Raw genomic sequence first — 21,997 nt, 5'->3', positions numbered from 1 at the left:
ACCTCTGCCAAGGTGGAGCAGTCCTCCAACTAGGACACTTTGGTGGTGACTATGTATTAATAACTTGGACTCTTTGACTCATACCTTTTGAATTGTATAGAATCAAAGCGTTGATTCTGTAACTCACAATTCAAATATTAAAGGCCCAAAGTGGTAACACAGCGCCACCATCAGGCTGACCGGTCCCAAACTATAATGGCTTTTCCCCTGGATCATCACTTACCTGCACACCAAGTTTTATGAAAACAGGTTCATAACTTTTCAAGTAATCCTGCTGATTATCAGACTGACAAACCAACACGGGTAAGAACATAACGTCCTTGACGGAGGTAAGAATAACAATGAATGAACAACAAAATACAAAAAAACAAAAACAACATAGAATTAAATGAATCTTAGCCTTACTGTCAGATCGTGCTTGTGTTTCGAGAGGGACTAAAGCTGCTAAATGTAACTTGACACAGTGTCCAGCACTCACACCTGCAGGTCTCCTGGAGGCCTACGGAGGTCGCTGTGCACCTCCTCGCTCCTCTCCTCTTTCTCCCACAGCCGCGGCTCCTTCCCCCTCCTCCTCCTCCTCCTCCCTCCTCCCTCCTCCTCCTCCCTTCTCCCTCCTCCTCCTCCTCCTCCTCATCTTCCTCATATATACAGACAAAAAAAATCCCATCGCGCTTTTCCGGTCTGCTCGCTCAGGTTTCCTGTCAGACCTCCGGCGCAGGAGAGAGGGACGCGCAGGCACCAGCAGCACCAGCAGCAGCACCAGCGGGAAGCAAGCAGGCGGACTCGGGTTTGCTGCTTCCGGGCTCCGCCGCGGAGCAAAGCGCGCACCGCCCCGCAGGCTCTGGATCCACGGGCTGCTTTGAACGGGACGTCTGGTGTGACTGCGTGTGTGGAAACGCGTCCCGTCCGCGGCGCTGAGCGGAGCTGAGCTGAGCTGAGCTGGAGCAGAATGGTTCGGCAGACGGGAGCCTCGCTGGGCCGAAGCTGCATTTCTCCGGGTTGAACCGCGGCTTCGCCTTCTGCTGTCGCGGGCTGCATGAGGACCTAAAGGGGGGAAACCCGAGTCCAGCGGTGATGAGAAGGCGCTCCAAGTGGATCTCGCTGGTGCGCTGCCAGAAGCATCTGGAAAGGATAAGACGGGACACACACTCCCCCCCCCCCCTCCCCATCTCACACTCCTGCGGGCTGCTGAGCGCGGAGTCCAGCTCCAGGTTTGGATGTTTGCAGTTTTGGGCTCAGACCTCCTGAGCAGGCTGGATCGGTGCGCATAGGAGACTAACGGAACCAGCATCCTCGGTCTCAAAGCGTCCAGGTTCGACACCGTGTCCGGTCCCTTCATGGCGGCGCAGTGAGCATGTGTGCTGCCAGGTTCAGCGGCTGCCTCAATGGCTGTGCCGAGGAGGCCGGTGCCACCTCAGCCGGTGGTGCCGGAGGCGCAGGGACCGCCGCCGGTCCGGTCACGGCCTCCCGGATGCTGGACTGGACGGAGGCCGGCCCTCGCATCCTCCACAGCCTGGAGATGGGCACCGTGATGACGGTGTTCTACCAGAAGAAGTCCCAGCGCCCCGAGAGGAGAACGTTCCAGATCAAGCAGGACACGCGGCAGGTCGTCTGGAGCCGAAACCCTGATAAAGTGGAGGGCGAGAGTGAGTATCAACACCTTCAAGCACCGCGTCCCAGCATGCACCGGGGCCCGAACCTGATATCAGGCCCATATGTGAACCCTGGAGTCATTCATCAGATTGGACTCACAACAAATCACACATTAAACACACACACATACTGCACATATGTAGAACACGCCACATCCACACGTCACACACTGATCTAACTCAATGGACTGAAACGTCTCCAGACCACGAAATGCTTCCAGAACAGGCCTGAGAGTAAGAATCCTCTAATGCATCCAGGCTGTCACCATTAACCGCTTACAACCCACTACTACATTTAAAGTAAAAACTCCCTTGAAGTTACAGGGAATGGATTATTGGGTATAAGTGATGAAGACGAGTCAGCTTACACACCTGATGCTGCAGGTGTGTGAGCTGCTTCAGCATCCTTTATGATCCACCTCCTCCTCGTCTCCAGGATGCAGGTGTCCATGGTGACGGCAGGTGAGGTTGTGTTACCACCTGCAAACACTCAAAGCTTTCTCAGCTTTATTTTATTATTGTGTTACTAAAGTGTTTCATGTAGAAGTTTGAGTCGTATCTCTACAAACTTTCGGTGTCAGAAGAGGCTTTGACTGAGGGAGTTGATCGTAAACAGCTGAGATTCTTCAGAATCCAGTGAACAGAAACACAAACTGGACTGAAACCAGTCAGGTTAACCAAACTGACTCACAGCTGAGCCTGACTGAGGCTGACAGAGCAATCACAACATTGTCCAGAGCTTTTTACATTTTGTTTGGTGTGTGTTGACTTGAAGCTGTCACAGCCTCTTCCTCCTCCTCCCTAGCAGACAGGCAGATCATAACCCTGTGACCTCTGCTTCCTCCAAGTCAGCCTCTCTGTAACTCTGCACACAGACAGACGGATGTGCATCAAGAAGTAAGACAGGAGACTCATGCTGTGTCTAGGCCCATGTGCCACCCAGCAGCGTATCTGTCTCACTGGCTGCCTGTCTGTCTGTCTTTCTGACTGACACACTGCCTGTCTTACTCTCTGTCAGACTGTCTTGCCGCCTCTCCTCCCTGTGTTTTGGTCAGTCGGAACTGGGCTCAGGCTGTCTGTCTGTTGCCTGATCCTCTGGCCGCCTGTCTGTCTGCCCCTCTGGCCGCCTGTCTGCCCCTCTGTCTGCCTGTCTGTCTGCCCCTCTGGCCGGCTGTCGTCCCTGTGTGTAGCTGCGGCACTCAGGCTCAGTCTGGGTGTGGAGGCTTTTGTCTGCGTCCTGGTTTCTGTGGCCTTAGGGAGGATTTGTTTCAGTGTCTGTTAGCACACAAACCTCACTGCATTCACAACTGGCATGATAGAGTTTCCTTCTGTCTGCCATGTGTTATTCTAACTCTGCCTCACAATTTATGGTAGCAGAGCGTCCTCTACTCCTCCACTCCTCCACTCCTCCCCTCTGGAAGTGGAAGGAGGTCTGCTGAGAGGCAGGAGGAAGTACTCAGGGACTTTACTTATGGAAGAGTAGTATTACCACAATAGAGAAGTACTCCATTACTGCTGAAAGTATAAGAAAAGTTAAGTACTTATTGGGATAAGAGTGTTCTTGGTTAGCAGGAGTGACAGAAAGTTGGAGGTATGAGGACAGGAAGAAGAAAATAAACAAACCAGATACAAAAATAAAACATCAACCTGTTTACTTTCACATTGAATGTAAATACGAATGTGAACCACGCAGGTACAACCATATAAGTGTCCGTCTGTCCCTGTAATAAAGGAGCAGGCTGTAACGTCTCTGTGTTACTCGACGCTGCAGTGTGTGTTCTGTGCAGCTGAAGGTGAATTCTGGATTATTTATGTTTGACACCAGGGATTACAGTGTAACACACACTCTTCCTCTGCTTCACTCTCGCTTTGCTCCGTTCCCACAACCCCCATCCCCCCTCTGAGTGGGAGGCCTGTGTGTGAGTGTGTGTGTGTGTGTGTGTATGTGTGTATGAAGTCCCGTAGCTGCTTCACGCATGTATGTGTTTGTTCTGCTGAGGTGGCATCATCAATTATTTATCTCCAATCCAAGTGTGTGTGTGTGTGTGTGTGCGCGTGTGTGCGTGTATGTGTGAAAGTCCAACGTGTGTGAAGCCTCCAATGACACAACACCGTTCGATTACACACACGTCTACACAGACACAGGCATGTATCGACCACATTACTGCTCACACTTATACACACACACACACGCTTTCATAACCCACACACACACCCCTTTACAAACAACCTCCCTCTGGACAAACCCCACACACATTCCAGGAACTCAGCGGGTCCTCGCCGCTCTCTGCTCGCTTCACTTTATCTCCCACGGTTCCGTCGCAGCATGTGGAGCATCGTATGGAAGAACGTTCCTGCCAGGAAACACCTAAAGGAAAAGTTTCGATCTCAACGGAAATTCATTGTACAGAGGCACATTTTTACCAAGAACCTTTAAACACATCAGGCTTGTTAGTAAGGGTACATTAAAAAGTAGAGATCAAATAGAAACCTAGCAGTGAAGTCTACATATGGAGGCTCACTGCTGCCGTGGAGATGATGACAGGATAATGTAAAGCCACAACATTCAGGCTGAAAGCGGAAGTTCATTCCTGCCAGGAAAAAATGGAGAAGTTAAGGTGATAAAAACTGGACCCTTATCATGACTTCAATCCAAATGTTCATTTAAAATGTGAAGTTCAACCAGTCAACAAGACACCAGGTTGAAAGTTTAAATTCTGACTAAGATCAAACTGTTTAGTGAGTCATAATGTAGTGATAGTTAACTGGATAACAAGGAGGAAGGACATTGAGCTCTACAAAGGAAAAGTAAAATGACGAGACACCATAGTCAGATTTATGTAAATGAATAGTTTTTATGATTCAAAACATTAACATAATGATTATAATCCATGAAGTCAAAGTTTCACTCTACCTTAAATTCATTTAAACAAACTTTGATCATCACTCTCTTACAGATTCTGACCTCCTGCTTCACTTTCTTTCATTTATTCTTCCGATGCTTTGCTTCATTCTTTACCTCTTATTTTCAGATGCTGCCATGTCTTTGACTCTCTCGCTCTCTCTCTCTCACTCTCTCTCTGTCACTGTCTCTTTCTCTTTCTCTTTCTCTTGTACTCTCTCTCTGTCTCTCCCTCTCCCTTTCTCTCTGTCTCTCTCTCTTCCGATACTTCGGGTTACTCACCTTCCTCCTCCTCTCACCCCCCCTTCCTTCCTTTGTTTTTGTTGCCTGATATTTTTTTCTCCTGTTTGCTTTAAAATACATTTTCTCGCCCTGAACTTTGCTGTGTTTTTCCGTGCTCATACGCACACGCACAAATACACACATACACACACATACACACACAATTGGACATGCACACACACACGCACACACATATTGGGGAGTTGTGTTATTCTTTGAGATGAGCACGGCAAATCGTGGCGGCGGTATTAAATCCTGAGGAACAGGAAGTGGGGGGGGGGGGGGGGGGGTTATCAGGGCGTGTCTGACGTCCTGCTTCAGATTAAGGGCCTGAGTGCAGGAAAACAAAACACTGGCAGCATCTTCAGCAGGAAAAAGCAGATTGAGACTCAGAGTCTTGAACTTTTTCATTCTCTTGCTTTGTACTGACACACCCTTATTTTAGCTCTTATTATCTTACCTCCTGGTGTGACAGACATTTAAAGCGTTTTTTGAGGAGGTGAGTTGTGGGTTAAGGAAAATTACGGTAGATATTTAGGCAGATCTGGATCATAGTTTTAAAGTGATTTTTTTATCTTTATTTTTAGGCCATAGACAACCATTGCTGCGTTGACACAAGGTTACCACTAGATGGTGGCGGATACTAAGGACGGTACAGGAGCCTTCACACCAAAACATCCACTAATACTGGATCTGGAGTAGTATGATCTGGATCAGTAGGATCTGGATCAGTAGAATCCTGATCAGTAGGATCTGGATCTGGTGGTCATAAAGTCATCTTCAGATAGGAGCTCTATGTATCCAGACAGAGCTGAGTGCCTAGCAGGCCTACAAATATGCAACTAGCACCATCGTCTAGCTGAGATGGAGCTTATTTGACTTCCTTTTCCTCCATCATACTGCCCAGTGCTACAGACCACTAGGTAGACACTCAAGGTTATGGGTTAAACGTTGAAATCCCACTAATCATCTGATAATTTATTTTTTCTTTTCATTGTAATTAATGGGAATAACTGTGCACACTTTCATTTCTGTCTGAGTTGCATAAGCACAAAGGCAGAAAATACAATCAGTAAGAAGGAAAGTGTGAAAGAACTGTTTTGGGGGAAGTTCAAAACAAAAAAAAGTTTGTGAGAAATGGGCGTGGCCTACATGTAAATTTTCAAGTCAAATCAATTTTACTTGTATAGCCCAATATCACATAGAATGTCTCAAAGGGCTTTACAGAGCCACAACATCAGGAAAATCCCCGACCAAGCCCAAAGCTCTCTGGGAAGACGAGGAAAAACTCCTTAAAAAAAAAAAAACCTTAAACATGCATGGATGAGGATTGACCCAAGAATTTGTTTGGAAGATATAATGTCATAAATGTTAAACGTCAAAGTGGTTATTACAGTGCCACCAACAGGCAAATCAATAGTGAAGTTCCTGACCCTTAAGCCCTTCAACCTGCCAAATCTGTGACGGACAGGTCGTGTTAACAGTACTCAACAGCGACACTAGTGTTCACAAAGTGCACAGCAGCACCTTTAAACTCTCCAGGTGGAGCAGCGCTGCCATGTGGCACAGGGATGACATCATCTGTTTGTTTCCCAGTGAACATCCTGAATTGATTACAACCTTCAACACACACAGTTTACACACGCTAACGTCATGACCACAGATCACACTGAGACCACTGATGGACCAGAGTCATAACAGGACGCAGCGCTACTACTACTCTGATCGAGTTAATAGCGCAAAAGGAAAATATTATCTGCTGTAAAGTGTACAGAGTCAGGTTTCATGCTGTCAGCTCAGATGAAAGAGTGACAGAGAAAAAAGAAGCATAGCAGCTAGTGATATCTATCATATGTCGACATTGGTATCTGCCTTTAAAGTCCAGTCTGTGTTTCCTGTTGTCATACTTTTTTCCGTGGAAGTATCACTGTTTTTATGTGAGTAATACTCTGTGTATACTCAGGTTGTTTGACTTCTGTATTCTGTAAGATTTATTTTAGTTTTTCCTTCCTACTTTATTCCTGCTGTGGAAGCTCCTGTGAGGCACATCAGAGTGACATGGAGAGTGTGTGTTATAGTCAAGCGTCTGTGTGTGTGTGTGTGTGTGTGTGTGTGTGTGTGTGTGTGTGTGTGTGTGTGTGTGTGTGTGTGTGTGTTTGCACAAGACATCTGCTAAGTCAATAAGAGGCCAGTTTTCTTTATGGGTGTGTCAACCACTGCAAGTGTCAAAGCCGAGTCCAGAGTTAACATCATAGTCTGTGGTCAGTGTGTGTGTGTGTGTGTGTGTGTGTGTGTGTGTGTGTGTGCGGGCGCGTGCAGCAGAGACCCGAGTGTTGACGAATGAATTGAATGAATTTTCTGGAATTAAAGGCGACAAGTTCTGCAAGAGAAATTGTCATGTTTATAGTGTAATACAGTACAGTTTAGTATTCAAAAGAACTTTATTAACAACAGCAAGCAGGAGAAGAGGCGGGCTACATTCTCAGCTTGTGGGCGGAGTTTATCCCATGAATGTGTCTGAGCCGAGCGGGTTACATTCATATCAGATCTCAGACAAAAACATCTGAGTTCAACCTCAATAAAAAACATCAGTACAGGAAGTTATCCTGATCTGTAATGACATCATTACTTCAAAGATTACTGATGAATACATATAACTTATCCTTCACACCTGGATACAAATGTTCATGAAGTCCTGAAACCGTCTTTGCTCAAACTACTTTTAATGGAGTATTTTCATTGTTGTAATACTTTGAGTACTTTGACTCCTCCCACATGCTTTACACATGTGCAGTGCATCTGCAGCAGTAAATCTGTTTTCGGCAGAGATATGAGCGCCAAACTGTGATTTATGTAACGCATATTTGTATTAATCCAACAATTCCTTCCTTCCCTCCCTCTTTCCTGCTTCCGTCCTCCCTCCCTCCTCCCTCTCTCCTCCTTCCGTCCTCTCTCACCTCCTCCCTCCCACCAGTCGACGTAAGAGAGATTCGGGAGCTGCGTTTGGGAAAAGGCTCTCGTGATTTTGAGCGTTACCCGGAGGAGGCGCGGAAACTGGACACCGCCCACTGCTTCATTGTCCTGTACGGCCTAGAGTTTCGCCTAAGGACCCTCAGTGTTGCTGGTCAGTATGTGTGTGTGTGTGTTTGTGTGTGTGTGTGTGTGTGTGTGTAGGAGGGTGTGTGTGTGTTTTATATGCTGCAATTAAATTCAATATTCATAGTTTACACTGTTAAGAAAAAGTCAATGGTTTTTGAAGGGTTACCATGCCAACCAGGGATGATCAATACTTTAGCCTCCACATTGCCCCCTAGTGGACCCATGTGTTCCCGTCGTAACAGGAACGGTTCATTTTAAGCCAACAATTATATGATACAGTTTCGCTCCTAAAACGATGCAGTGGAATTTAATACAACACATACTGTATTTCACAACGTAACTGGATATATAGAAAGATTAAGTTATGTTTTTGGCTCCGTCTCAGCTTTCAGTGAGGAGGAGGTCAACATGTGGATTACTGGACTCAACTGGCTGATGGTCGACACTCAGAGAGCTCCAGCACCCCAGCAGACAGACAGGTGTGTGTGTGTGTGTGTCTGTGTGTGTGTGTGTGTGTGTGTGTGTGTTTGTGTGTGTGTGTGTGTGTGTGTGTGTGTGTGCATGTGTGTGTGTTTGTTGCACTTGACTAATTCTCTGTCTCTACGAAAATAATGTTCACATGGATATCTGTCACATAACTGCCACAGTCGTGACATGTTGCCATGACAACCGCAGGGAGAAAACTCATAAAACTCAAGAAGTGCACGAAAAGCACATTTAAAATGTGTATGTCAGGGTTTGGGGTGACACGAATGGTTTAGTTTTTTTTTATTTTAATGTTTATTGGTGTGTATGTTTGTGATAGACGTCACATTACAGTTTCTGCTGCGTCTGTGAGAGATAAATGAACCTGTTTGAGTGGAGAGGACAGGACAAATATGTGTTTAGGGAAGAAATATTTACTCCACATGAGTTTGTGGAGGCACAGTTTGGCTCCTGTGTGTGTGTGTGTGTGCACGGCAGAACAGAGGGAGGCTGTGAAGGCCAGGATGTGTAGGTGGAGGTTTGTTTTCACCTTAAATTGAGCCGTATATATACTTAGAAGCTGTTACGGGAAGCGAAAGTCCGAATTTGTTTTGGCGTCCGTAAACAGTTTGGTGAACAGATTTTGTCATGTGACACCAACACCAACTTACTGCTGTCACAAATACAGACACACACACTGTCCATGTATGTATATATATATAAATATATATATATAAATATTCTGTATATATATATGATAAAGATGTTAACGCCAGAAACATACACTAATTCAGTCTCTCTCTCTCCCTCTGCAGGTGGCTGAGGAAACAGTTTGAGGTCATGGACCGGAGCCATGAGGGCAGGTGGGTCACTCACCATAACGGGTCACTATGCAGCGGTAAAGACACGTGATGGAGCTGACTAGTCAGCATGGCCATAGCAGGTGGACAAGGAGGTGAACCCAGATGCTCCAGATGTTCTCTGAGCAGCGATCTGGACCCAGACGTCGCCCACACGCTCACACACCCAGGGTTTAGTCTGGCTGGAAGCCGCTCCAGCACAAACAGCCTGCCAGCGCCTGATAAGAGGCAGGAAACAACTCGATTGGCTTGGAGAGGGCAACTTCCTGTCTCCTGTGAAAATAGCAACAGTAGCTAAAAACCTAAGCAGAGTCAGTGTCAGACAGTAGGCAGGGGGGGGAGGGGGGAGGGAGGTCGGCGATTGTTCCGTAGAGTTCACCAGAGGTCAGCTGTAATATTCCCTGGCGTTCTTCGACCCGCTGACCTCCTTCATCTCGCTGGCGGCTGGCGGACACGTGTGTTTTGGTAATCAGTGAAAGCGATCGTCCATGTGGCAGAAAAAAAGCTGGGCAGCGCTCGGACAGTGAAACTCGTCTAAAGCTACAGTCCGTAATCTCAATGGAAACTAAAAGCGCCTAGGGGCCAAGATTCCAAAATCCTGGACGCAGGATCGGAAACGTCCATCACTCAGAACGTTTACATGCAATAAAACATAATTTAATTACATCACTGGACTAAACTGATATGAGTGAAAGTACTGTTACTCACTAACGCAGGTTTAAATCAGTGTATGGGGTCACCACTGCATGCACATAAAGCATGAATGTAGTAAAGCAAGTTGGTAAATGAGTCAGGAGTCAATGACAAATTTCACTACTTGGGAAAGATAACCTCATGAAGTTGGGATTGTTGATGTTTGACGAGTTTACCAACTGTGACGTGAAACATTTTCCTATTGATTTGTGTGTTTTTTTAGATGGACTTGTGCAAAGTTACCTTGTCTTAGCATAACGCAGAAGACATTACGTAAGCAGTTAGCGTGAACGTTTTCTCAGAAGAAACTCAAAATTATCTTCAGCTTCTTCTTCTTTAAGTTATTGATGTGTTTGAGCCTTTGTTTGTTTACTACATCAGTATTTGTGAACAACAGGTTTGTGATCAGTTGGCAAAATTGCAAAAGCTTCGGTTATTAATGAGAATTAAGCTCAAATCTACATGGCACAACATTTCAGTATTCTGACTAAGTTTAGTTCCATGTAACATTTCATCATGTAGAGTGAGGGAGCCTCCAATTAGACACAGAGGACAGTGAAGCAGGACAGAAGTGTGCCCTGCTCTCCAGCCGTCCCTGCTGAGCCTGAACAATGAAAACCTCACAAGCATCCTCACCACACTCAGCCTGAGATCTTTAAATCATGCAGCGCCATCTGCTGGTGCAATGCAGAGCCACACACACTCCCACACACACACACACACACACACACACACACACACACACACAGGGACAGCAAACACTTCACCCACACACTCTTCATGTTCTCTTCAGGTCTGTAGGTCTTTGAATGGACCCTGATGGATCCATGAAGCCACCTCCCTCACATCCTTCTTCCTTGTCTCTTTTGTCTCCTGTGCAGCATCACAGTGAAGGAGGTGAAGACGCTGCTGCCTCAGATCAACTACCGCGTCCCCAACATGCGCTTCCTCAAAGACAAACTTCAGGTAGGAGCAGACAAATGCATCAAAGCATCACCGCGCCCCGATACGGCCGCGTCGCCTAATGCTAACCCACTTGCTTCCCGTTTGGACAGGAAGTGGAGGCCAGAAGTGATCTGTCCTATCCCAACTTTGCACAACTCTACAGAACGCTAATGTTTGACGCACAGAGGAGCGTGAGTATCCACACACACACAAACACACACACACACACACACACACACACACACACACACACACACACTCTCTCACTGTATCTTTACCGTCGATGCTCCGCCCGCCTCCCTCACTCCTGTCCTTCACCTGGCTCCTCCCCTTTATCTACCCAGATTATCGAGCAGCTGGACCTCTCCTTCCCCCTGAGGTGAGTTCCTCCTCCTCCTTCACCTCTTCCCAGTTTTCCTCTGTCTCTTCCTCTTCATCTAAAGATTCACTGCCAAGACTGGAAATACTCTTATTCAGTATCGTATTTATGTGTACCTAAAGCAGATATGTAGATGTGTGATGAAACAAATACGCACCTCATACGCACCTCATAGAGTGTTACTGCATTGAACCTCTTCCTCCTCTGCTCTCTCGCCCGTTCAACATATTCAGGAACGTGGACCGGCCGGAGCTTTGTCAGATCTCCCTCTATGACTTCCAGAAGTTCCTGCAGATGGACCAAAAGGTAAGGAGAACATTCTGCATGTGGAGAATGTGGCTCTCTGTGCCGTTCTGTGCTCACTGTTACGCTGATGGTTTCAGGAATCGTGGGCGTCAGATCTGAGTCGCGTAAGAGAGTTCCTGACGGGGTACATGAGGGGCGGAGCCCAGCCTGAGCCTATGCTACAGCTGGATGAGGTGAAGCACCACACAAACGTTCAAACATGGAGACACACATTCCTTCCTGCCAAACGCTCAAATCATTCCTTTGTGTTTATAGTTCCTGACCTTCCTCTTCTCTAAAGAGAATTCTGTGTGTGACCCTCGACTTTCCCCTGTTGTTGCCGATGACATGAAACGACCGCTGTCGCAGTACTGGATCTCCTCCTCACACAACACGTAGGTGCTGCTTTCAAGTCACAGACCCCCAAATATGACCACCAAACCCCACGACTTCATTGTGTCTGAACTTGTGAAGATGTTTGAGCTTCTCCTACAAGCCTGTAGGTCAGAAGATCTGTGTGTCTGAAGTATTATTGAATAGAGGATTCATGCAGCTTTACACAGTATTGTTTTCTTTGAATAAATAAATGTTGATGATGATGATGATGGTTCCCTCATTCTTGTTTTCAGGTACCTGACAGGTGACCAGTTCTCCAGTGAGTCTTCTCTGGAGGCCTATGCTCGCTGCCTGAGGATGGGCTGTCGCTGCATCGAATGTAAGAGCAGAAACTCATGGCCTGTGTGCTCTTTGTTGTGTGATGTCTCAACCTCACTCTGCGTGTTTGGATCTTAGTGGACTGCTGGGATGGACCTGATGACCTGCCAATCATCTACCACGGCCACACGCTCACCTCCAAAATCAAATTCCTGGACGTGCTGCACACTATCAAAGAACATGCGTTTGTCACATCTGAGTGAGTCATTTGTGAGGTATTCACGCATCCTGACTGCACATCCTGATCTCAGCCATCGCTCACTCTAACCGTGTGTGTGTGGGTCCTGTAGGTACCCTGTGATCCTGTCCATAGAGGACCACTGCAGCGTGGTCCAGCAGAGGAACATGGCCACCCACTTTAAGAAGGTGTTTGGAGATCTGCTGCTCACCAAGCCGGTCGACAACGCAGAGGAGCTTCCGTCACCCTACCAGCTCCGACGCAAGATCCTCATCAAGGTGCACGCAGACAGAGATTAAGATCCAGATGGTCACAGGGACATAGGATGTGATTCATATCCGATCTCTGCCTCTCTGGATAGGTTGTGTGATTTGCATTTGTGGCCTTTTCTGGCTGAGCTGTGTCGCTTACATTACATTACATTACGATCATTTAACAGACGCTTTTATCCAAAGCGACTTACATTACATTACCACCCATTACAGAGGGGGGAGCAATTGAGGGTTCAGTGCCTTGCTCAGGGGCACCTCGGCAGGGACTCGAACCGGCGACCCTCCGGCGACTTACTGGCACGAGGTCATAGAGAGCAGGTCTGATATGGGTATCACTTTTTCTGACTGTTCTCAATATTCCACAGCACAAGAAACTGGTGGAGGGGACTCTGTATGAAGAGGTGACATCAGCCAGCTACTCTGAAAATGACATCAGCAACTCTCTAAAGAACGGGATCCTCTACCTGGAAGACCCCATCGACCACGTGAGTGTGTGTGGGCGGATGTGTGGGCGGTGTGTGCGGATACGAGCAAGTTTCCTTTGGCTGTACAACAGAAGGTGGAATAGATTTTTTGTTGGTGTGTGTGTCTTACAGACTTGGACTCCGCATTATTTCGTCTTGACCAGTAATAAGATCTACTATTCAGAGGAGACGTCTCACTACCAGACAAATGATGAAGAGGATGACGATGACGCAAAAGAGGTAGAAACAGAGAAATTATAGTAATGTCACGATTAACGAAGGAAACGTCAACACCCATCAACTCATACATTTGTTGTTGGGAGTCTCTCAAAATACGTCATGGGAAATGTAAGCAAATAAGTAATAATCAAACTGAATCCTTCAGCATCTTGCATAAATGTTGTCATCCTTTCTCCTCTGGCTCTTTTGTTCTTACTTCACCTTCTTGCTCCGTCTCTCATGTGATCATGCAGGAGTGTAACAACAACGAGCAGCACTGTGCAGAGCGCTGGTTTCACGGGAAGTTAGGAGGCGGGCGAGATGGGCGACAGGTGGCCGAAAAGCTCCTGCAGGAGTACTGTGAGGGCGGGGCTAAAGACGGAACCTTCCTGGTCCGGGAGAGTGAGACGTTTGTGGGAGACTACACACTCTCGTTCTGGTCAGTAATGCTGCACACAATCGTTTGGGTTTCAGTCTACAGATGTATTACTGTTTGCTTTCCTGGAAACAAGGAGGTATTATGCAGAATGTGCAACATTAATGAGCCGCTGCATTTTAAATAAAGAGACTGATCAACTGAGCTCATATATCAAATGTTTTGATCACATACAAATTTTAAGGCTCTGTATCCTCCAGGCGCTCAGGACGAGTCCAGCACTGCAGGATCCACTCACGTCAGGAGTCTGGATCCACCCGTTTCTTTCTGACTGACAACCTGGTGTTCGACAGCCTCTACCGCCTCATCTGCCACTACAGGGACACGCCTCTGCGCTGCAACGAGTTTGAGATGCGACTTGGCAGCCCTGTACCTCAGCCCAACGCTCACGAGAGCAGAGAGTGAGTCACAGACGCCAAAGGTCATTCTCGTGACCTTGTAGGGAGTCTGTCACAATGTGTGGACTGCTGGTAGCTCCAAGGGGTCAGAGGTCCAGAAACAGCTAGGATACAAAGCTACAAATTAATGGCAAGGCAAGCTAGCAATGCACCAACATAGAGTTAGCAGGGCTATCTTAGATTAGTGAAACAAATCTTCTAACATTCGAACAAAGTACAAAGCTAATGTAGCATTAGCTAGGCCCTGCCAGCTAAAGGGCTGAGTAAGTTAAAATGAGGCTTGTTGGTCACAGCTGAGTGTCCTGTTGTCCAGGTGGTTCCATTCCAGTCTGTCCCGTGTCCAGGCCGAGCACATGCTGATGCGCGTCCCCAGAGACGGAGCGTTCCTGGTGCGAAAACGCAGTGAACACAACTCCTACGCCATCTCCTTCAGGTGGGACGTCCACACCCGCAGCAACAAAGACCTCAATACAGAATCCATCACCTGTTTTTGATTGATAGGATGTTTACGAATTTTTTGAATGTGATTTCCATTTCTTAAGTTTGCCACAGAGACTCATAAAGATGTTTTGGTCCATTATGCAAACATAAAGAATGGACTTGCAAGCGTTAAGTCTCCCATTGCTGTGGTCTCTCTGCAGGGCGGAGGGGAAGATCAAACACTGTCGCATCCAGCAGGAAGGGCGTCTGTTCATGCTTGGCAGCTCGGCAGAGTTCGAGAGCCTGGTGGACCTGGTGAACTACTACGAGAAACATCCTCTGTACCGCAAGATGAGACTGCGTTACCCCATCAACGAGGACACGCTGGACCGCATGGGCACCACGGTAAGCCAACACGCCGCATTACCATAAACCATAACCAACATGTCCACAAGAGTCAAACGGTTACGTGACAGGATGCAGAAGCTTCTTATGAATTTTTGAGTAGCACCCTGATGACACTCAAATCAACGCTACTAGGACCATCAACACATCTGAGGAAAAGTACAACTCACCATCACTAAACACAACAACTTGGTTTGGCTCACTTTCAAAACAGCAAACAGTGGTGTAAAGTAAATGTAGTAAATTGCCGAGAAGCTGCAAATGTTCATGTTTTGCTTCCTAGACACAGACATCTTTTGTTACATAATTGCAAAGGTTTAGAACCATTTTGGCTTCTGATTCATGGAAAAACTAGAGACGAACTAGTGAAGTGTTGTGTTGATGTGTTTTGCGTGCCAGGAGCTGGACTACGGGGCGCTGTATGAGGTCCGCACGCCTCATTTCTACGTGGAGGCCAATAAGATGCCAACATCGCGGGTAAGATTGTTCCTCCAGTGGACTTGTAATATCATGTCTAGTTGTAATCAGTCATGCTGTCGTGTCATGCTGGAGTTCCTGTTTTAATAAGGTAGTACAGAGACTAAACACGTGGCCCTGCTGTGCGTTTCAGTGTACGGTCAAAGCTCTTTACGACTATAGAGCTCAGAGGGACGACGAGCTCTGCTTCCCCAAACAGGCACTCATCCTCAGCGTGGACAAACAGGAGGGCGGATGGTGAGGCGGTTGCATTTGTACCTTCCTGTGCCTCTTAAAGCGTGTGGTGATTAACGTGTTCTCCCTCTCCAGGTGGCGGGGCGACTACGGAGGAAAGAAACAGCTGTGGTTTCCTGCAAACTACGTAGAGGAGGTTCCCAGCTCGCCCACCAGAGAGCTGACTGAAGCCGTGAGTTATGACACAAACTGCTCTGAGGATGTCTGCTTCTCCAGTCCTCATGGGTTTTCATATGTTCTGTCGCGTCTCAGTCCACAGAGAACAGCCCTCTGGGGACCTTCCTAAAAGGCTTCATCGATGTTCCCACCTGCCACGTCGGTGAGTCGCTGTGATAAACTTATGACTTCATGTCTGTGAGCTTGTGGGGGCGTTAACATAGGGGTCCAATCTACGGACTAACTGCTAAGTGAATATACCAAATATCTCGAAAATGCTTCAACTTCCAACTATGGACCCTGTAGTCCTGTAGTTTGCCTGAAAACCATGACATTTCCTTTCCAGTTTAAACCATATTTTGATCCAGTAAGGAAGTTAATCCATGTTGGTGAAGTCCACCCTGAGCAACATCAATGCAGAGGTCTGTCTGTCTTTGTCCTCGTCTTCTCACCGTTCCCAAATCTGTCCAGTGGTGCTGAAGGATGGGAAGAACTCCCGGCCACATGTCTTCACCGTCCACTCCCAGCAGCTGTCTTTGCACCCTAATCAATCCCTGGATGTGTCGTCCGACAGCCTGGAGGACCTAAACTGCTGGATCGTCAAGATCCGAGAGGCTGCACAGAACGCAGACGCGCGGGTCAGTGCCGCACGACAACAATCAGACATTTAAGACTTCAGGGATGTAAAGGTGCACGGATGAGTCCTTATACATGGCCCATTGTGCCATCTGTCTATGTTGTTTATCTCCATGGCAACAGATGCAAGAGGAGAAGCAGATGGAGAGGAGGAAGAAGATTGCAGTGGAGCTGTCCGATCTCGTGGTTTATTGCAGGCCCGTCCCTTTCAACGAAGACAGTAAGGAGCATCTTGTCTATCAAAACATGTGTGTAGCACGCTTGGTTATGTTCCTTTTCACGATTTTCACGCCTTATCTATGTCGTCATTTGCAGAGATTGGAACGGAGAGGGCGTGTTACCGGGACATGTCCTCCTTCCCAGAGACCAAGGCGGAGAAGTTTGCAACGCGTGGCCGAGGGAAGCGCTTCCTGCAGTATAACCGCCGCCAGCTTTCTAGAGTGTACCCCCGAGGACAGAGGCTGGACTCTTCCAACTACGACCCTTTGCCCATGTGGCTCTGCGGCTCCCAGCTGGTCGCACTCAACTTCCAGACCCCTGGTCAGAGAATTATACTTATAAATACATAATAATATGTAATATATAAAGATTAATTAGACAAGAGAACACGAGAAAAGACCAGACCAGACATGAGCACACCAAACCAGACAAGACTGGATTGGACTAAACCCAATAAAACAAGATTGGACCAGACAAGATCAAACCAGACCAAACCCGACCAGACCAGACCAGACTAGACCAAGATTTACCAAGATTTACCACCCACCCACCTACTTACCTTCTTGCTTGGTTGATTCCACATGGGGTTTGTTCTGTAGCCATGTGTAAATTCCTGTGTTTCTGTCTGAGCAATGCATGATGGGAGTCATCTCTGCTTTAGTGCCCCTCAGTTGTACACATGGTTCATGTTTGCGTGCAGATAAACCCATGCAGCTGAACCAGGGCCTGTTCATGCTGGGAGGGGGGAGCGGCTACGTGCCTCAGCCTGACATCATGAGGGACGACGCCTTCGACCCTTTTGACAAGGACACCCTGCACATAGAGCCCATCACCATCCAGCTGCAGGTCAGACACCAGTCAGGGAGACTTTACACACTTTCACACACTGATACAGCAATTTGACCAATTTCCTGATTTCGACACTGATGTTGTTTCTGAGTAAGTTGTGGGTTCTGTCAAAAACCTACAGACCTGGGAGAGAAACACAAGTATCTCTAGAATGCCACAACTTACAGAAATGAACATTGCTGATCTACTTCGTACACAAATGACCTGAAAATGATGTCAGAGTAAAACCCATCACCAGTATTTGCCCTAACACGTATCGTCTGCCTGTCAGGTGCTGGGTGCCCGGCATCTTCCCAAAAACGGCCGCAGCATCGTGTGTCCCTTTGTGGAGGTGGAGATCTGCGGGGCGGATTACGACAGCTGCAAGTGCAAGACAGACGTCGTGGGTAAGACGGCTGCCATGGCGTGCAGCAGCGGTGGCTTCATTTCAGAGCCGAAGAAGGATTCTCCGCTGTCATGGTAACCGGTTTCCTCTGTCCTCCAGCTGATAACGGCCTGAATCCAGTGTGGGTGCAGAAGCAGTTTGTGTTTGACGTCCACAACCCCACCTTCTCCTTCCTGCGCTTCACTATCTACGAGGAGGACATGTTCAGCGATCCCAACTTCCTGGCCCAGGCGACCTACCCTGTCCGTCTGCTACGAACAGGTAACTGTGACGTCACCTTGAAGACCTTGAAGACTTTTTGTCAAACGTCACTGAACTAGTCGGGACGTAGGTTTCCTGCACTATCACTTTAAAGAAGAGGGAGTAAAACGCGTTGTTTCCTTTCTTAGCAGCACAGCACTTACTCATCCGTATTGATTTGTCGTCCTTTAGGCTACAGGAGCGTCCCTCTGAAAAACAGCTACAGTGAAGAACTCGAGCTGGCGACACTCCTGGTCCACATCGAGATCGTCAATGCGAAGGTACACACACATCTCTTACGGCTCCTGCTAACTCTGGTAAAAACTCCTACTGCACCTGACCACGTTTATCTTCACCACCATGGCAGGAGGAAGACGACGAGAACCTGTACACGTCCATTCAGCGGCTGCGGGATCGAACCAGCGAGCTGTCAAACCAGGTCTCCATGCTGGAGCGCTCGGGCTCGGCTGATCTAAGCTACCAACAGAGCCTGGAGGAGCTCAGGACAGCTCAGGACCAGCTCAGCGAGCTCGTGGAGGCTCGCAACCGCAGGTACCTGACACACACACACACACACACACACACACACACACACACACTCATAAACACACACTATCACATCTGAGCTAATGCCTCTATCCACTTTGTAGGCTGATCGAGAAGAAGCGGCGGGAGAGAATGAGGCAGCAGGTAGCAGCAAAGCGCAGCTAATCCTCCTGTCCATCAGAGGGAGCTCCGACGCCATCACAGACTGTGCCTGGCACTTCCTGCCACCAGAGCCTGAAAAGAGGAAAATGGGTTCTTCACAAGCAGCGGAAAGCAATCAATTCATAACTGGAAAAACATGCAACACATTCCGTCACAATAAGAACGGAAACAGGAACAGGAACATCTCATGGACCAAAGATCACACATTAAGCTATAAGAAACAATCATGGACTGCAGGCTGAAACACATTAAGAGCGAATTGGAAGAGTGTGGCATTAATGCTGATGTTACCATGGAAACACAACTCAAGGGTCAGGGGAGCAGGTGTAGAGTTGTTACAGAATAGTATTGTGGCAGCTGCTGCCGCTTGTAGAATCTGACCCAGTTTGGCCTTTGCAGATTCCTGCAGCATGAACACGTTACAGCCCAGGTTAGCGTGTTATAGGTTGCACCCAATTACAGTAACTCAGGAGAGCTGGAAGGTTTAGGAGAGGAGCGGATCGATCAGTTGAATCACTGTTCTGTTCAGTCGAGCTCTGATGCCTCAAACAGCTCCATCATGAGTGATGATCATCATCTAAGGAGACGTTTAATGAAGAGCTCAAGAAAATGAAGGTTGACTAGGAGATGATATGGTTATAATTTTAAAAGTAATGAAGTTGAACGGCTGAACAAATGGTTAGTGGATATCTCAATTCTTTAGGTTTAGGATGTACTGCAGTTTAGGAAGAATCTTATCTCTCATCTCCAGTTCTCCTCCAAAAATAGCTTCTTTCTGACAGATTATAAGGATCAAATCAAAGACACGTGCAGCTCAGCTCAGAGGAAACAGCTGCTCGGGTCTGGGCGCGTCTCCACACGTTCAGAAGAGAAGGAAGCATCTTCAGCCCGTGCAAAGTGACGCAGCTCCGCCAGCGCCTTCAGGGCCCAGAACGGAAATGAATAACGGACGCTCGGCACGTTCGCACTCACTGTGTTTCAGCCTTCAGTCACTTAAAAAACAGGAACAAAGGGAAGAAAACTCAGGTTACATGTGTGGACGCAACCATCTGACATCTGGATGAGAAAAGGGAACAAGGGTGGACATTAGCAAAGAGGACAAATGGAGTCTGTCTGCACCTTTGATGTTCACCTGAGACACGTGGGCGCCTTGTAGAGTTACACTGCAAAACATCTCAGCAAGTCAACAAGTTGACGTCGAGTCTGAAAAGTTAAAAAACTGTTTTTTACCACTTAAAAAGCTATTATTAGATACAACAAACCTTTCAACCACACAAACCAAATACCGTTTTATAATTAGGTTAATTTAATATTTTTAGCAATTAATCTTTTTTCTACTTTTTTGTTAGATAGCTTCAATGACTTTCCTTCAGTGACGTTATTGTCGAATCCAATGGAGCTAAATTGCTGAAATGAATTCAGACTCCAGACGTTGAAGAAAAAGACTTTTCAGACATGATGACAGACTAAATGAGCAGACACTTTGAGTTGAGACTCGACATCTCAGCCTGCAGAAGGTTTCCTGAACAGCTGGAGGAAAGAAAGAACTTTACGGATATAATTTACAAACTGGAATTCTGTAGGAAGAATCAACTTTTTTGGGCTAAACAACTTTGCATACAATATGAACCACTACTCATGGAAAAGGGTTAAAGGGATTCTTAAAGGGGCAGGACGGAGACCTGAATCCTCCTGAACCAGACTTTGTGGGGGTCCATATGAACTTTGCCCCCCAGACTGGAACCCTCCTGTTCTACCTGGAAGAGCACAAACCTCCACCAAACCACAACTAGAAGGTCTCCCTTTGAAGTCAATACTTCAAAGGGCTTAAACTGTATACTACCTTCACAGAGGACGTGAGGATGAGGAGCGAGGAAGATCCTGCACTGGATGTTACCTTAATAAGGGGCTGGGATGTGTTCAGCGCGGTCATACACACCATTAACAAGGGCTACCAAAGAAACTAGCCAAGCTCTCTTAGCTGCTGGCTGGCGTCCCTCACATTGGACCTCCTCAGGGCCTCTAGGTGGCGCCGTTTCTAACAGGCTGACCCAGATTGTTAGACAGTTCTTTGAGGAACTTTTTGTGAGAAAGCATGCAGGGTTTCGATCTCTGCCATTCTAAGTGGCACGTGGGTAACGTCGCCATCTAGAGTCGGACTGGGGTGACGTCAGAACCACGTAAACCGGGATTGGGTCCCACATTCTGGCTCTAATCAACGGGATGTGGCACAGCAGGCCCTGGACCCCCTGCAATGACTTTACTATATAACAGCGCCCCCACCTGTTCCTCTGAAGCTACTTCACTTTCCCGTCAGCCGTTTTCCTTCTCAGTGTAAATACCTTCTGTTATTTATCATGCGGGTGTAGATCCTGCTGCTAGTAGAGGAGAGAACAGAAGAGAAGAAGAAGAAGAAGAAGAAGAAGATGATGGATTTAGACTGACCAAACTGGAACTTTATGTAGAAATTTATTTGTGTACCCCTTAATGTCTCTCTCTCTATCTCCCTCTGTCTCTCTCTCTCCCCCTTTCTTTCTGTCTCTCTCTCTTTCACAACTTCTATGCAAAGCTCGTTGTATATTCAACACTACTTGTCTCAGTATCTATACTAAATCTCCAGTATTATTACTCTGCATTACAGAACCCTGTGTACGTTTCCATTTAATAAAACTCTTTGACGTAAGTGCTGCCGTCTGTCTCCTCCTCATTGCGATGAATAATTCACATCCAAGCAGCCACATAATGGAAGATTAGCCATAAGTTGGCAACACTCTGAGTACTGATTGATCAGAACAGTCAGCCTTGGCTGTTTGCACCTCTAAACGTTGATCCAAAGTCCTCAGGCTGCGTATACATGAGGTTTATCATCACATCAGGTTTAATGGTGAAGCGAGGGAGCACATGTGAGACGCCAGTTAGACATTCACTCCTCTCCTGCATGTCAGTCTCACCTCTGTCAGAGCGCTCAGAGGATCAAACAGGTACAGAACTGGAAGTCAAAACTGTTTTTATATGATTCTGCATC

The 21,997-nt window shown here is 47.2% G+C and overlaps 1 protein-coding gene across 1 annotated transcript; it reads left to right on the top strand.

Annotated features, from left to right (window-relative positions):
• The first annotated feature begins 576 nt into the window (after positions 1 to 576).
• On the top strand, positions 577 to 21,648 carry LOC143003658 (1-phosphatidylinositol 4,5-bisphosphate phosphodiesterase gamma-1-like). The gene is made up of 32 exons (XM_076154433.1): positions 577 to 1,646; positions 7,811 to 7,960; positions 8,321 to 8,414; positions 9,216 to 9,263; positions 10,835 to 10,919; positions 11,009 to 11,089; positions 11,243 to 11,277; positions 11,511 to 11,583; positions 11,661 to 11,756; positions 11,839 to 11,957; positions 12,192 to 12,277; positions 12,355 to 12,475; positions 12,567 to 12,732; positions 13,092 to 13,211; positions 13,323 to 13,430; positions 13,664 to 13,848; positions 14,046 to 14,246; positions 14,557 to 14,676; positions 14,885 to 15,068; positions 15,468 to 15,545; positions 15,679 to 15,782; positions 15,855 to 15,951; positions 16,032 to 16,098; positions 16,407 to 16,573; positions 16,695 to 16,791; positions 16,887 to 17,111; positions 17,491 to 17,636; positions 17,911 to 18,025; positions 18,124 to 18,285; positions 18,457 to 18,545; positions 18,632 to 18,816; positions 18,915 to 21,648. The coding sequence occupies exons 1-32, from the start codon at positions 1,355 to 1,357 to the stop codon at positions 18,973 to 18,975; spliced, it is 3,957 nt and encodes a 1,318-aa protein (XP_076010548.1). The 5' UTR covers positions 577 to 1,354; the 3' UTR covers positions 18,976 to 21,648.
• The last annotated feature ends 349 nt before the right edge of the window (positions 21,649 to 21,997 follow it).

This window comes from Genypterus blacodes, unplaced genomic scaffold (genome assembly GCF_046128005.1).
Source record: "Genypterus blacodes isolate CSIRO-AG114 ecotype Tasmania unplaced genomic scaffold, CSIRO-AGI_Gbla_v1 ptg000062l_1, whole genome shotgun sequence".
Lineage (NCBI taxonomy): Eukaryota > Metazoa > Chordata > Actinopteri > Ophidiiformes > Ophidiidae > Genypterus > Genypterus blacodes.
This window is presented reverse-complemented; position numbering and strand designations above follow the sequence as displayed.